This window comes from Protopterus annectens, chromosome 1.part0 (genome assembly GCF_019279795.1).
Source record: "Protopterus annectens isolate FY-2018-M chromosome 1.part0, PAN1.0, whole genome shotgun sequence".
Classification (NCBI taxonomy): Eukaryota; Metazoa; Chordata; order Ceratodontiformes; family Protopteridae; genus Protopterus; species Protopterus annectens.
The window spans coordinates 571,781,905-571,798,756 of NC_056725.1; the positions used below are offsets into that span (position 1 = coordinate 571,781,905).

The 16,852-nt window shown below is 36.8% G+C and overlaps 1 protein-coding gene across 5 annotated transcripts in view; it reads right to left on the bottom strand.

Annotated features, from left to right (window-relative positions):
- ESRRG (estrogen related receptor gamma) overlaps positions 1–16,852 on the bottom strand; it is a 1,147,729-nt gene that overhangs the window by 455,012 nt on the left and 675,865 nt on the right. For 2 of the 5 annotated variants that reach the window (XM_044061385.1, XM_044061376.1), the window contains exon 1: positions 3,197–3,404. The exons of 2 other annotated variants lie outside the window; for them this stretch is intronic. In XM_044061385.1, the coding sequence (XP_043917320.1) occupies positions 3,197–3,252 (56 nt within the window). In that variant the 5' untranslated portion in view covers positions 3,253–3,404. Of the gene's footprint in view, positions 1–3,018; positions 3,108–3,196; positions 3,405–16,852 lie in introns of those variants that run through there. One more of the 5 variants, XM_044061402.1, reaches the window with a different exon arrangement.

Here is a 16,852-nt window from a genome sequence, read left to right on the forward strand (position 1 = left end):
ACACACCAGGCTCTGTAAATAAAGGAGGGCAGCAATAAACACATTAAAATGAGCAACCATCAGGAAAAGGCAGCTCAGTGCTGGTAAATATGGCATGAGTCATAGAAACCCATGTTCTTTCATACAGTAAACATTAAAATTACACAAATGTTTTAATTAAAAACAAGCTGCAATGCAGAACTTGTTCAGGGTTAGATAAGTATTTTTTTCTTTTATAACCAGCTCATATTAATTGACTTTATATCAATGATGGTGGTTTCCTCAAAACTCGCCACCACTTGAACCAACCAGCACTGGTGAAACATAATTTACTTTTCAAACATGTGAACAGCAATATACCTTTCTCTTCTAGGAACTAAATTCTGAAGTGTCTGAAACATGCACCTGTTTGGGAAAATAGGACAAGCCAGCTTTTTCCACCGGTGAGAAATTAATGCTGTATTTTATTTTGTAGATATGCTTATATCCTATAGAAATTTGAAGCCGTGTAATCCGCAGCAGGAGAAGGGCAGTAAACCGACATACAACACTTTCCAACTCTCACCTTTTTGTTCTGTCTCTTTTGAATTCTACAGCAAAACATTTCTATTTCTGAAAACTTAATTTCTTGACAAATTTACAAGCAGTTACTTTTTCCCATCTGCACACTTTCCCCCAGTTTCCTGTGAAACATTTAGTTCCACTACAACACAACTGCAAATCACCCACATATATCAAATTTAACTTTTATCAGTATGGTACAGTCGATGGCTATTGGACTGGATCAAATATCTGCATTTATTTTTCTTAAGACTACATTTCCCTTTTTAAGGTTCACGGCTGTGACAACTGTTAAAACAGTCTACCACTCAGTGTCCAATGCTCTAGCTGACTTTGTCTTTAACCAGATATTAGAAACAGATTTAATACAAACAGGAAAGCATGGCACAGTTCAGAGGTGCATGTTGGTGACCATTAAATGTATTACCGAATGCATTAAAGGGAATGGCACAAAATAAATCCCATCAATAAGAATTAATACTTTTGCTGCCATGGGTTTTAAAGAAAAAAACTAATAAACATGGTTTGAAATCTTCAGCGTGTTTATTAAAAAAGTCGACCGCTAACTACATTTGTAACAGCAATAATTTTAAACATTAATGCTCACTTCAAATGCATACACATAATTGCAGAATCCTTGTCTGCATTTCTGCGTATGTACAATTTATCTCAAAGCTATATAAAGAATGGTGTCAATATCCTTCCTTATATTCATAATAAAATATGTATACTTTTTTCTTAAAATGTTCTCTGTAGGCTTAAGTTATTCAGTGCAGTCAACAATAAATTAATGATTCCTGCCCTGTATAGACTTGTGTGTGTGTGGGGGGGAGGGGGGGGCAGACATGCACAGATTTCATTTAAATGCATCTACAATTAAGAAGCTTATCTGGACCAATCATGCAAATCAGTCAGAGGAAGGTAAAATTAACAAAGCCAATTTGAAAAAGGAAAGAAAGAACCTCTCCTTGCAAACATCAACAGTGCAATGAATAGCTACAATCTACATAGAAACTTCCAAATGAGGTCACTACACTGGTGACGGCTTGAAGGCACATGGTGTGGAGGGGGAAAAAAAGGTTTCACCTTGCCAATGTAAACTGCGACTACCAGAAAGTTTTATGAACGCACACCTACGAACTGTAGTTCAAAGTAAACACTTTCCTTTTATGCACACTCATTTTCTAACCCACAGTAGGTACCTGTGATTTTTTCGGCCATTTGCATACTCACATTCTTGTATTTCCTATTTCTTACCCTCTTACAGGTCACTTACACCGAAACTCCCATTTTCCTGGAATAACTCTAATGTATCATTTTGATACCTTAGGTTTTGTGGCAAAATGTCGCAAAGAAATATGCTAACGCTCGGGATACCTAGCAGATAGTATGAATACAATAGGAGGTCAGCAATGAAATAGGACTTCTCTCTAGGGGTAACCATCAGAGCTCTTCAGTAAATAGCCATGGTTGTAATAAAAATGCCAACACATTATCACATTCAGGAGTCAGCAGGTTAAAATCAAAAGAACTTGCCAAAAACACACCAGTGTGCTTTATCATCTGCAAAACAGCCAGCAACATTCTAGCTCTTTCTACAAATTACTTTAATAAGGTTGCATATTTTGATCTTGTACAAAACTAAGCAAGATAGACAACATACTGGTGGCATTTTTTACACAACTTTATAGTTATGCATGTATATCAGTATGTATGTCTGCAGATGCATATATATATATATATATATATATATATATATATATATATATATATATATATATATATACACACACACACACACACACACACACACACACACACACACACCTCTGCATACACACAAACATATTTTAACATCCGACGTGCAAGCTTTATACTCTGGTCAGAACTTCAAATTAATTAGATCTCTCATTCCTTATCAACCAAAGCAAACATGCGAGCGCACACACACACACACACACACACACACACACACACACACACACACACACACACACATACACACAGACACTGCCTCAGGATGTCATTATATCACAAAGTTACTTTTTGCCTACTGGTTATATGAAAGTTAAACAGCATAAAAATGAAAGGATTTGCACTTGAAAGTTAAGAATTAACACAAGTGAAGTCCAGTGACAGCTTGCGATTACTAAACAAAATAAAAGATAATTAATAAAACAACTGCTAAAAGTACAGTTTGCTACATGCCCACCCAAATGAAGCAATTAACAAGGTCATTAAAGAAATTACAACAATATATTACACTTGCTGAAATATTAGTCTGAAACTAGTACTGTCCAATGAAGACAGGATGCTAGTAGCTACAAATAAATCACTGTTATCTACTACTGGGAAAAATGCTTTCTCCTTGACATTTCAAAGTAAAAGGCAGATGTGAGCAGTTCATTAAGCACGTCTGTTAGGTGACCACTTGAGAGCCTTGAATAAGAAGTGACTTTCACACAGCTGTTTACTTACCGGTCACAAAGCTGGAGACACTGAAGCAGTAAGAGAGTGTGATAAGGAATCTGCTGTCCAGCACAGATTGTCAACCATAACACAATGCACACAGGACAGACACATACTAACAGTCACAGCAGATCCAGTCAGCTGCTCAACCTGTTTCAAAAGGGAGGAATTGTAAAATGGTACCTACTCTGCGTCGTAGTGCAGGGAAAATGACTCAGAAAGGCAAAGTTCTACCGAATCCATGTGCGCTCGGCAACCATTATTTGGGTACCCCAGCTATAAATCAAAGTTTCCCCTGTCAGAGCACAGTGCAATTAACACAAATGTTCTCCTGGTGACAAGCCTATAGGCACAGCCAGTTGGGACCAAAAGCTCTAGCACTCTCCTAATCAAGGACTTAAAGCTACGATTGGAGCTTATTAATATGAAGTAGGGTTTTACATATGCAGTCCCACAGGTCCAGGATTGCTTGGGATTGGTAGGTCTGCATCAAATCACAGCAAAGGAAGAGAGAGCAGGCACTCAGTGAAAACAGCTTAGCAGGTAGAGGAGGAGGAGAGACAGAGAAACTGGAAACTGGGGGTGGGAAGGGAGGAGGCAGTCTGCAGAAAGGAGTCTTCAAAGCTGCAAACATTGTTCTGCTGCTAAACAGCTAAACAATGCATTTAACCCTTCAGACGCTGATGCATTTGAAATCTAAACTAGGATGCCTTGACTTCTGTATCATGAAATGTCCAGCTAAATTTATTCTGGTTAACGCGTGTGAGTGTGTGTGCTGGGAGGGACAGATGAAAATTTAGCACCTGAGGAACTCAAACACTATGACGTACTACTGCAATTTGTTTCAGTATTACTTGTGATTTCTTCTGCAGACCTTCTATTAAGAAAGTCTGTGTTTTCTTTTTAACATATTCTTATTCTGTTTGCATTCTTCAAATGCAAGACTTGACTCCTTCAGACACAATAATTCAAATTTACGTTTAACATTATATCATTCATTTCAGGATGCCTGTCTAAAGCATACTGGTTATTGATTCAAGTATGCACAATTCTTTCATTAGACTATTACAGTAACATCCTATACACTGTTATGAAAAAAAATAAGCTTTGTTATATGAGTATGCAGGTACTACATAATTTTGGTAAATACATAACTTCATATTTCTTAAAATAAATTTTGAATTGCCCCTCACATTTTGTTATTATAATCATACCTATGTACAGATGATTTATAAACCTTCTCAAATATTTAACGCATTTGGCATTTAACTAGGAGATATATTAAAGACCTTACTCTGCATGACCTGCTATGACTCCCACTGCATTTTCACATAACTTAACAGTTTGAATTGAAATGTTTGGTATGGAAAAGAAAATGCTTTGCTTGGGAAATGAAATTAAGTACCCATTTAGCTATTTTTCCCCTAGCTTTAGGAGCAACAGGAATATAAATTAAAATTTCCATGAAAAAAAAATCTTGCACAAAAAATGTGTAATTGATGATAAACTGTGAATATGAACTGCATCTCATACCATGACTGATTAATCACAATTTGTGTGTTGCCAGCTTTATTACAGTTGCAGTACTAATCACTAAAACAGCAACAGCGACTACCTGCTACGGCTTTGGGTTTACCGACTTATCTGAATCCACTGCCAGTTTTTTGTCTTTACTATGAAAGTACCTCACAGTTTGACAATGGAAATTTATTCTTAAAATTTAGAAAATAAGTGGCTGCAAAAATCTAGTGCTTTCTGCAAGCTCTTTCAAAGTTTGTGACAGATGTCAGGATATATGTGATCACTATGTTCCTAAAAATGATTCTTGCACAATCCTTGTTACACAGGAGGAGATGAGATTCCCAGTGTGTTTGGATCAGTGACTAGAATTTACTTGCCATAAACGACAGTGTGTTGGTCCAGATGATAAGATAACATGAAAGAACGACTTTCACTATGAAGAACCTGTAAGTTAATTTATTTCAGCATATAGAAAAAGATACTTAGATGTAATTTGTGTAATTTGTTTCAAGCTTTGACAGTTTGATAGGTTTAGATATTGATTTACATTGTATGGTATCAACAGAACTTAGTTTTACAACTGTAAAGCTAATCAATGAAAGAGAAAAAAAAACGTTTCTAACACAACAGCATTTACCCAGTACGTCTATATATTCAGCATTGAAAGGATAAAGCACAAACATAATTTCAGTTAATGTGATAATAGTAAATTGTCCTCTACTGCAGACTTCATAATGAGTTTTGTGAAACATTTCAGCAAGTGTGCAAAGGAAGTAGCAATTCCATTTATTCTTAGTGTGGGTAAATAAGACATTACACTGTAAGAAACACGCAAAAAGAAATATAACTCCAATGTCAATTCAGGTTACACTGCATATCATGAAATCACAAAGAAACCATGGATGAATTTGAGTTACATTTCATGAGGTATTTCTGAACATTCCAAAGGCAGGTTTTCAGCCCTCTGTTCATACTGCTTTCTCAAAACATCTTTTAGTAATTTTATGACTTTATTATGCTGTCTGAGAACACCTAGGCTAAAAAGACATGAAAAAGAACATGGGTTTGAACCCTTCACTCTTCATCTGCCCATATCGTCCCTGAAAAGAAGCAGTTGTAATTAGTGGGTCTACCTGGCTAACAAAATAAATAAGTAGTATCCCTGAGCCTTGTACAATATACCAAGCGTTAAACACGTTTACAGGGTACGTACAAAATAAGGAATTTTTGCAGCATGATAAGATCTCATTTGCTATGGCTTCAACATTTAAAAACCCAGACCCTGCAATAGGGTTTAACTTTCTACAAGTTGACCACATAACCATGGGAATGCCTACACAAAGCAAACACTGCAGGTGCAGTGACAGATGGCCACAACCCTTGTATTTTCAGGAGTTGCTTGGCAGCTGTCTACAAAATCAAATCACTTTTTTCAAGGCTGAATATGTTAACTGAGGTTTTAGCTCATGTACCTACATGGATACCTGCAGCTGCAAAACAATGTAAATGTGTAACTGCATATGGATAAAATTTTCACTGGCTCATAAATCACCTTCATATAACTGAAGAAGAAAACAACTGGCTGAAGACTTCAACATACGATTTAAACAAAGACAAAAGCACTCCAGCCGTACAGTAAAATCCTGAATTAATAGCAACATACATTTGCTATTAAACCAGAAAAATTCCAGTGAAGGCAAGCTATTGTATCATAGTTTAGTGTGGCTTTATAAAGTGCTGGATAATATTAAACAGAAAGAGGTATGAACAAGCTACATAAAGTTGTGCAATATAGCACAACAACTTAATTTCAGTTAACTCACTGCAGCATAGCTCATAAAATCAGTCCCACAATAATTTTATTGTTCCCAGATGGCTAATATTTCCTTAGATTTGTATATGTAAATCTCAAATCTGCAAACAAAAAGAGAACTAACAAGCAAATCAAAATCTCTGGAACATTAGCTGCTAAGCTTCCAATGTACTAATACAGAGAAGAATACAAGACTGAAAAAGCAATGCACCTGATTTCTCATTAGAAAAATTACACAGGTATGTGAGCATATTTATGTATATCTGATGTGCTCACTTTCCTTTCCTTAGAAAGCTGCTAACTGAACTTACAAAACACCCTGATCTGGGTCTTACTGATTTTAAATGCAGTCTGCACAATCCGTCTCCTTAGCAATGCATACTCTGTTTTGACAGAAAGGTTCAACCCTTGCACTTTACCCCCACCCTCTGGCATTCCATTCTTCTAGTTGCATTTGCTGCCCTGTTTTATTTGAATTCTTGATGCTACATGCCTACGTAGAAGACTGTTTTCTGCTCCAAAGAGATTTGGACAGATGACCATTTTAGAACTGGATGTTAATTTGAGAGCATTGAGAAAACAAATGATGTGTGCTACGACTCATCAACCAAGAAAATCAGCACAATTACCTCAGCAACTAAAATACAATTTAATGTAGGCATTGCTAAATGGAGATGCAAAAGAATCCCAGACCGAGGTCTTACTCTATGGTCATTTACATTTATTGACATTTACTTATTTATTGACATTTGGTAACTGGGAAAGTCCATTTAATTAATCTTTTAAAAATTGCAGCCGAAAAGGATCTCACTCGTCAGCCCAGAAGTGTCTTTAAAACAGCTGTATTTTTGAGAAGTGATAAACTAATTTTAGGGTCATTCATTTCCAGGGCTTCTCTCAAGGAATTAAGTTTACGAGTTATTAATTAAGGTCAGAGGAAGTGGAGGTGTGGATTCACACAAAGGTCTTCTGATGTGCATTAGTGAACAATTTGAATGTATTGTGCAGCACTAAAAGGAAGACAGAGTTTGTCTGGCACATTGTTTTGCAACCTACCCTCACCTTGAAAAATGATAACAAAAACTGCGTTCTCTCTTGAATGCAATGGCCTTTCACCCCGGGAAAAGAAAATATCTGTTAAATAAAATTGATCAGAAGTAGTAGTTTCATGTCATGGTCTTAGAATGCCATGTGTAACCTGCAGCTGTGGCAACACTGTAAACTTCTTTCCCATGTGCAAACAAAACGAAAGTCACCCGCTGTGGAAATCAGTCACTACCACTGCTGCTGAAGAGAGGAAAAATGAACACTTGCAATGTAAAGGAACACTTGAACAGAAGTCATGCTGCATTCAAAGAATGCCACACTTTCTTTCAAATAAAATGTCAATTGAGTCACCATGTAATCTAAAGCTGCGCTCCAGTCTCCTAACAACCGTGCAAAAACTAGAAAACATTTATCCTACTGAGACACCAGAAATTCTGTCAAATAGGAGGAGAACTGAGAGACCCTACTTCAAATTCATATGACTATTAGAGGAAATCCATAAAGGTTTGGTTGCAGCCTCCCTGTTCATATTTTTAATTTTATACTAAAGAAAAACCAAGCCTAACGATACAATACAATAATGGCTAAGACAAATATCCCCCTGACACAAATGTCAGTTCACCATCCATCCATCCTCAACCCCTTTTCCACTTTGACACGAATTAGATATTATAAAGTGCTGAGAAGCTGCTCTGAAAACTTCCTTTGACAGACCATATGCAGCAGAGAAAATGTTAACAGCTGTCTGCGCTGACTTAGCTAGTGCCTAGACATGTCGGCTTCATGATTCCAATTTCTTGTATTGTCTTTTTTACTATTACAATAATTCACCTTTATAGTGTTGTCTAACTAAAACTTGATGGCATCTGCAGTTTAACACTTGAAGCACAACATCCCTTTTCATGTGCCATTGAGTATTGCTATGGGCCACAATGTCATTTTGGCATGAAAGATGACAACAATGACACTTGAACATCCGCTGATTTAATCTATGGTGACAACAGCAAAAGACACATCCAAAGAATTACCTTTAAGCGTTTCTTTTCTTGCTAGAAGCACCTGTTTGCAGTGTTTTGCTTTTTAAATGATAGAAAGCATCACCACTCACTGCTGCAGTTTTATACAGTTCCACCTTCATAACATGGATAAAGCATGTCTTCACAAAAAAACACATTATTTCAAATGAACTGAATTGGAAACTCAGTAGTTAAGACCATTTCCTCACAGGTCCAGAGTTCAGCTATACCTTCTGGTCGCTGTCTGACTGAAGTTTGCATATTTTCCATTTGTTTGTGTAGGTCATCTCTGAACACGCCAGTTTCCTCCCACCTTCACAAAAACCATGCCTGTCTGATTAGTTACTTTAAAGTACCAAAATATACATTTACCCACAACCTCCTGGCCCATATATTGTCTGAAAAGGATCGGTGAAGGAAAATGAGATAAGCAATTAACAAATACACAGATTAAAAACAAGTAAAGTTTAAAGCTGGGACCAGGTAATGCGACTAGCTCTTTCCTCCCTGCCCTATTACAAATGCTGCCATGCAGTTGTTTAGTCATTTTCTTTTTTCATTTTTTAAATAAACTAGGTATTGTGTTTTGTTATCACAGCACAGCGATTAAATAAGCGATAACTCCAGAACTCAAAACAGTACAGCAGGTAACAGTCTGCACTGGACATCAGGCTCCTTCAGACTGATTTGCCAGCATTTGTCATTTACTCCTTGTGTTGTCAAATGTTGGGAAATATTTTCAGCACAATGAGAAACAGCAACACCATCTGTGTAGGAAAAATAGGTGGAACTAATAATGTTATAGCAGTGCGCACTGAAACTGTTCATGACAGTAACAGTGGCAAAGCCCTCACAGGGCCACAAATTCTAATTCAATTGTCTTAAACTGCTGAAGACATTAAACTTTTGATCCCACCAGACAGACATTCATACAGTCTCAAAATGTGTATTTTTCCTACTTATGAAATCACATAAATGCTCTGTCACAGCTTTCATAATAAAGAAAAAATGAATTCCTATACACTACAGAACTAGCATTACCTTTTGTTTGCATAAGCTGATACTATATCATTACTAGGTTGGTAAAAAGTGATCAGATTTCTGGCTGTTCAGGTAACTAATAATCAACAATATGTACACATGCTGTCCTGATCCACGCGATTTATCAGATTTAAAAATTAGTATAATGTAGACAGTGACAATCAAAAAAGCAGTTAATCAACTAAATACTCACACAGGATGTAAGCATAACATATAATTACAGCTGAATACACAGACTTTTTTCTGCAAACAGGTTATGTAGCGTAACTAGAAAATGCAAAGAAAATGATTTTGAAATATAGAACATTTACAATACAAGACAATGGATTGTGATAATCCAAGAATTATAAAGTAATGATTTGGAAAGAAAAGCACACACACACACACACACACACACACACACACACACACACACACACACACACACGCACAAACACACACACACATAATATGTTTCAAAGATAAGAGAGAGACAGAATCAAATAAAACATAAATGGATACCACATGCCTAAAAATATTTTATCATCTAAAGGCATTTTGTGTGTGTGTGTGTGTCTAGTGAAGAAAAACATGATTCAAATGTTTGCAAATGGTCTTTTAGAGGCCTTTTCCATAATTTACTATTTGTGCATATTTTTACAGAAATAAATACAGTTAGGGCCTATGAAGTGACAAACACAAAAGATGGTCACCCTTCTTTATGTTTGACATAACATAATAAGCAAAATTATTCTTGGGCAGAACAAATAGCAGAAATATTTTTTTTTATTTCTTCCCATTTACCACAGTGATCTTAAAACAATGAATACATGAAATACTGCAGTGGGAGATGTACAGGGACAAGCAGGAATTAAGGAGCCCTCCATACAAGCGTAAGGCAATATTTGTGTTTTCCAAAAAGAAAGAGAGAGAGAGCGATACGATGCAAATAAATAAATAAAGTCTGATAACAATATGACATGGCAAGGTCTTATTTAGATTTAACAGACCTGAAGGACATTGCTCAAGACATTTCAAATCAAAGAAAACTTGATATTAGTCCGATTACTCTATGCTCTGCAGTCAAAAGGATGGATCAGGTTAAGGAACCAGATGTCTTTCAACCAACTCAGCCTGATTTCATTCTACATTAACATCCCCAGTTCTGTCCCCTTATGTCACATTTGCATTTCTATGCAGCTACTCTGTAAAATGCAGTTGTTCATATCAGAACATTTCTGGATAAGATGACTTCCATAGATGTACAGTAAAAGCATTAAAACCTTTTCCACACTTGTGTCATCCTCAGGGGCATCTGTACCAGATTTACATCTGTGCTATTAAAAAAGTGTATCATTATATCAAGTGACAAAATGGTCAAAATAACCGTACAGAAACTCCTGACTACATCCATAGAGAGTGTCTGTTTCTTACAGTCACTGCTGCAGAAAAGCTCCAAGGCACAATCTCCTTTTTAGTTTCTTCTCTACGTACATCACACAATACATTGATTCTTGTAGAATATATTAATCCAGGTATTTGATAAACCATTCAGTCATACTAGCTGCTGACAGATTAACCACAATAGGTTTTGTATGAGCACTCAGAGCTTTTACATTAAACATCTTTATTTGTCACCTTAAAGATTTATAGCAATACCCCTGTTGGGAAAGCTGTCTTCTTTCATAGAAAACCTGCCTTTTTTAAATCCTGCTTTGCCAGTTTAAATTCTGCCTATGGAAGACAAATGCAAACATGCACAGACAAACACACAATCTAAATGCAGTACAAAGATGAGACACTAATTATAGTTAAAAAACGATTACCACTCCAATCTACTTTTATAGTAACATTTTGGTTAAAATGATAACATGAACAAATGCAGAAGAAAGTTTTACTAGACATTCTCAGCCACAAAACAAGGGGCATCTCGTAAAAGCAGATGACCTGAAGCATATACTGACTGGCAGCACCAGCCTAAAGAAAACTTAGTATCTACAAATATAAACACTGTCCATGTGCTAAGAACTAAAATAAAGGATGAGAAACAATCACTTAGCAAGGTGCTACGATAATAATGTATTTTTAGAACCCTGAAAATGAGGGCAGAGTAACCCGTTGCTCTGGACAACACATTGCAGTCTATCACTTTTTTATGAATAAACTATGCACTTGAGATGGAGGAGGAGACAACGCCCAAACCATCACAGACATCCCAGCACTGCCTTTTTAGTCATTACATTTCAAGACACTGTCATTTTCTGTTGTGTAGTTCATAGGTTCATAGATTAGTACTAGGCTAACTGCCCTTGTAGGCCATTTTCAGCCTAGCCAATTACCCCATGTGAGAATCAAACCCTGCACCTTATGCTTGTAAGGTAAACACCTTAACCATTATGCCAACCTCCCATAGTAGTAATATTTGTTTTAAGGTGTAAAATACAGAAAATAAAATGGCTAGTAATGTATTATTGTCCCCAACTTGGTTTTCTTCTTGTGACAAACTTAAAAAAAAAAAAAAACAGGTAAGGGTAAAAAGCAATTAGCAAAGGCTTTCTCAGTCAGAATTCAGAAAGGCATACAGAATGCAGCAGAATTAAAAGCCATCTGTTACCAAAAGATTCTTTTCTCTCTGTTAATTCCACTTTTTGTTTACCAACAGGCTTTCGTGCAAAAGATGTTTAAAATCAACAGTTGTGAGTACAAACAGATGCATTCTGCAGTACAGGCAAAGGCATTAACACTATCCTACTATAGAAAATAAAGCACAACACTGAACTCACAGCATGTTTTGAGCTCAAAATGCTAACTGTGTCATATGGGTGAAATGGCTGTTGAAATCCCCATGATTCACTGGTGGAGAATGTCAGGGAATTCACAGAGACCAACTTCACATTATGCGTTATATACATGGCACAACTAAATTTTATTATTTATTTATTTGCAGTTTGATTACAGGGGAAGTCCACTGGGCAGAATTGACCCATTTTCAGTGGAGGCCCGGGGAGAAAAGCTCCAAGATGCATTGTACAATTTAGATACAACTGACAGTTAATATTAAAGATAATATTATGTAGAATAGTTACTCATGAATGCATTCAATATCATGCATAGTTAACAAATTCATTAAGTTTGAAGGTAGGGATCATACAGTTTCATTTGAGGAAAACAGTTTACATATAAGAAAATGTAAATATGCTTTACATACACACATCAACAGTAGAATGCTATTTACAATATTTACAAGGTTGGGCTGTGTGAGGGTAGCTGTAGGCATTGTTGAGAGCTTGGAGAGAAGCTATAGAAATTGTTGAGAGCTTCGTTAGGCTCATAGGATGATAACTATGAGAGTTGTACAGCTTGGGAACCAGAGAGAGAACCCCCTCTGATTAGGTAGGGTGAAGACAGGTACATTTCCATTTAGTGGACAGGTGTTTGAATAGTTGGGTTTTGAAGTTTTCTGAGCTTGGTATGGTTCTTAGTGTCGAGGGAAGGGAATTCCATTTTTTACCTAGTGAGAAAGATAGGAGAAGTTGGCCAGCAGGACGTTTAGGTTTATGGATAGTAATTAAGTTCTGATTTTCAGATCTGAGAGCTCTGTTGGGTATGTAAGGACAAGCAGGATGTTTAGGTTTATGAATAGTAATTAAGTTCTGGTTTTTAGATCTGAGAGCTCTGTTGGGTGCATAAGGGGGAAGGATGCTAGTTAGAGTGGGACATTTTGTTGGGTGAAATATGAGAATATGAAATATGAGAAATATATAAATTGTTGGCATTTAAACAGTTTCTAAACACTTGCCAAGTTCCTGACATGTCTATAGTGAATTCAAGCCATGTTTCTGTGTGCCCCTCCAATCTAAACATTCCCTCTCTCTGTTTAAACCACAGAACCACACTGATATTCATACTAAAATACTTCACCCTGTGTATTCTTCATATAGTAGCACATTTATCATCAAAAGGCATATTTACATTCATTACTGAAAGAAAAGACTAACAATCATTCTTTACCTTTTCTGTTTGTCACTTCAATAGTCTGTGCGATAGTCAGGAGTGAGTCACCACTCCAAACATGTGCATATGAACATCGCAATATACCGAACTACAACTGATGAAGTACAAAATTCTAAGCAATCACAATGCAATGTCATGGGCTTGTAATATCTATAATAATGCCTAATGTCTTCCTGTCCAATTGTGGTAAATGATTGTGTTGTTAATATTTTAATTACTGTATGTGTGATTAGACTATGTGTTCATTGTCATGTCTTGTACGGGGACCAAAGCAACGTAATTTTGTTCAGCTTGCACTGCTGTGTATATCTGATCGACAATAAAGTTTACTTTGACTACAAGTAGTCATGAACCAAAATCAGGATAAAAAGAGAAACTTGAAAGGCAATAAGTCTTCGTTTTTTCTATCATGTTTAATCTGATAGCTAGTCTGTCTCCTCCTTGACTGACAAATCTTCCACATCTTTGGCCAGGGCTCCTACTATTACCCCAACAAAGTGTGAACAAATCCTATGAATGCCTTTAAGTTCAGCCATTTTCTGTATTAAGTACATCCTCTAGATGCTAGTCTAATACATGAATTTCCCATGTTGGTTTTGAGTGCTTAGTTGCTACAATGTATAATGTTACAGCTGCATTCAACCCTCACAGTCTCATTACTTGCCTGGCATACCTTCATTTTTTAGAAGCAAGTCACACATTCCAAACTCTGTGTCAAATGTCCTGTGAGCACATTTTAGTCCCTCAACATAACCAACTCTTCTGAGATTTCTAAATCAACAAAGTCTTTGTGACACAAAACGTATTATAGCAATAACCCACGCCTGGGTGTGGGTAATGCTGGATTTATCCACGGTTGGCGTGGTTTGGTCACGAGGGCGAAGCCCGAGTGGCCAAACAAAGCCAACCGTGGGTAAATCCAGCATTACCCACACCCAGAAGTGGTTATTATATTATACAATGACATTATTTAAGAAAAAAAATAATTACTTTTCTTAAATAATGGCATTGTATAATGCCTCCTTGCCACCCTTCTGCAGCTGTCTGGTATTCTGCGGCAGTTCTGATGTACTGCGCATGCGTATGCCTACGCAGTACATCAGAACTGTGGGCAAAAGCAACGGAGAAAGCAAGATCTCCATTGCTTTTTACAAACTGTTTTCGCTGTGTTAAATGGGTTTAACAGCGAGACAGCTTTAAAAAAAGCAACGGAGAAAGCAAGATCTCTGTTGCTTTTCACAAACTGTCTCGCTATGTTAAACTCGTTTAACATAGCGAGACAGCTTTAAAAAAGCAACGGAGAATCTCTGTTGCTTTTTTTAAAGCTGTCTCGCTATGTTAAACTTGTTTAACATAGCAAGACAGTGTGAAGCAACGGAGATCTTGCGTTCTCCGTTGCTGTAAAAAAAGAGTTATAGTAATGGAAAAAGTCCGGGCGACCGGACCGTTTTCCATTACTATAACTCTGATTTACAACGTGCACGCTGACCAATCAGCATGCACATTTTTTAATATTAATGGGGGGGGGGTTGTATAATAAAAGGTTTATTCGCTTAAAGTTAGTGTGTTTGTCTCCGGTATTACCATCTATTTGGTTTCATCTCCTTGGTTTTTATCTTCTGAGATTTCGGTTTTCATTTGTGGGTCCCCTGTAAGACCACTATCTGATGAGAAATGTGAGTTACTTAACAGAGAACAATGCTTTCAATTATTTTCCAAAGCTGTTGTGTCATGAAATATATCATGATAAGTAGCTGGTTATTTGTAAGATGTCAGTTCTGTGACACTGTAAAGTTATGAATCATTAGGTACCTAAGATTTCCTAAAATCAAGCTGGATTAAGGGAATACGACGTAAACATATCAATGGTGTAACAGTATCTAAAGTAAACACAGACTATATGTCAACTGCAGTTAGGGACCTGAAGCCCTAAAGCACACTTTCTTCATTCAGGAATAAGACTCCCAATCACCCTTTCATCAGAATCAAGGATATAAGGCTCTTCCTCTTAGAGAAATAGTTCTTATGATCCCCCACCCATGAAGCAGACTCGGTTCAAAGTCAAGGATGTAAGGCTCCACAGGTACAATTTCTTCACAGCTGAACTTGAAGATCCATGAACACCATTTCATCAGAGACAAGGATCTTAGGCAACCAGAATCCAGGATCTGAGATTCCCACAACACCATTTCTTCATTCTCTAAGCTTGGGCATCCCTGAAGAGAATTATAGATATTTGATCAACTTTTCTTCAGACACAGAGACTCTTAATGCCCCTCCCCCGGCAACTTTATTTTTTTTTCAGAATCAGGAATCTGAAGCATTCAAGCACCCTTATAATCCAGGATCCAAGACCCATGAGTACACTTTATTGAGAAATAATAGCTAATTGCTTGAAGTTTCACACTGAAATGCCATTTGTCTGCATCTAGAGAGAAGACACTCCTCTAATAATGTGTCATTAAATTCAGAAGATTCAGAAATCTGAGATTTTTTTTAGTGAATGTTGTGTAGCCATGGAACTGATAACTTCAGTGGATGGTAGGGATATGGGAGTTTGTTGCCCTGCAAAAAACACTAGCTTTGAGCTGCTCTGCTGCATTATATGTAACAGGCATCTTTGGAGATATTAAGAGTGCGGACGTGAAGTGCTTCACATACCTCTCATCCTCTTAGCACAAGAAATCTGGACAAAACCAAACATAATAGTGGGACAACGGCCCAAAAATAGGGACAAATGTTAAATATTGCTCATATAAATTTAGAAAGCTGATGAAATAAAAGGCATTGTGTTAGCTGGCATTTTCTGAAAGATATGAAGTCTGAAACTCAAATGTCTGTCATTATTTAGTGACTTCAGTCCTCAATGAGTTGCCAGAAGACCACAAATTTTATGAAGAACAGATGAAAATATGAGGCAAAAATTTGAACATTCTGAAAAACTCCGGACAGTTGAGAGTTATAGGTGCTTGCGAATTAATTATTATCACTCAGAGAAGAAGCTGTATTACTACCTATGGCAGTTTTGCCATAACAGTCTGATACCAAGAACTCCATAAGTTAGTCTTTTTCACATTCTGCACTATCATGGACCATTCTGTATTTATTCTAAAACTACTGTCATAATGTTCCCCTCTATTTCTCTTATACATATTTATTCCCTTAATGCCCTTTTATGTTATATTCACCTCTCTGACAACATTATCACCCTTTTGGCATTATTAGACAATCATTGTGGTAGAAAGCATGCATAGCTCTTGTTTTCCAGTTATCCAGAAAACTCAAATATGTACTTCTCCTTTTTGTCCCAGTGGGTCACCCTTACAGTAAGCTGCCTGCTTACAACTGTGACCCTGTCCTCATTACCATTCTGAATCCAACCCTTTTGTTCCCTCTCACTCAACAACTGTAT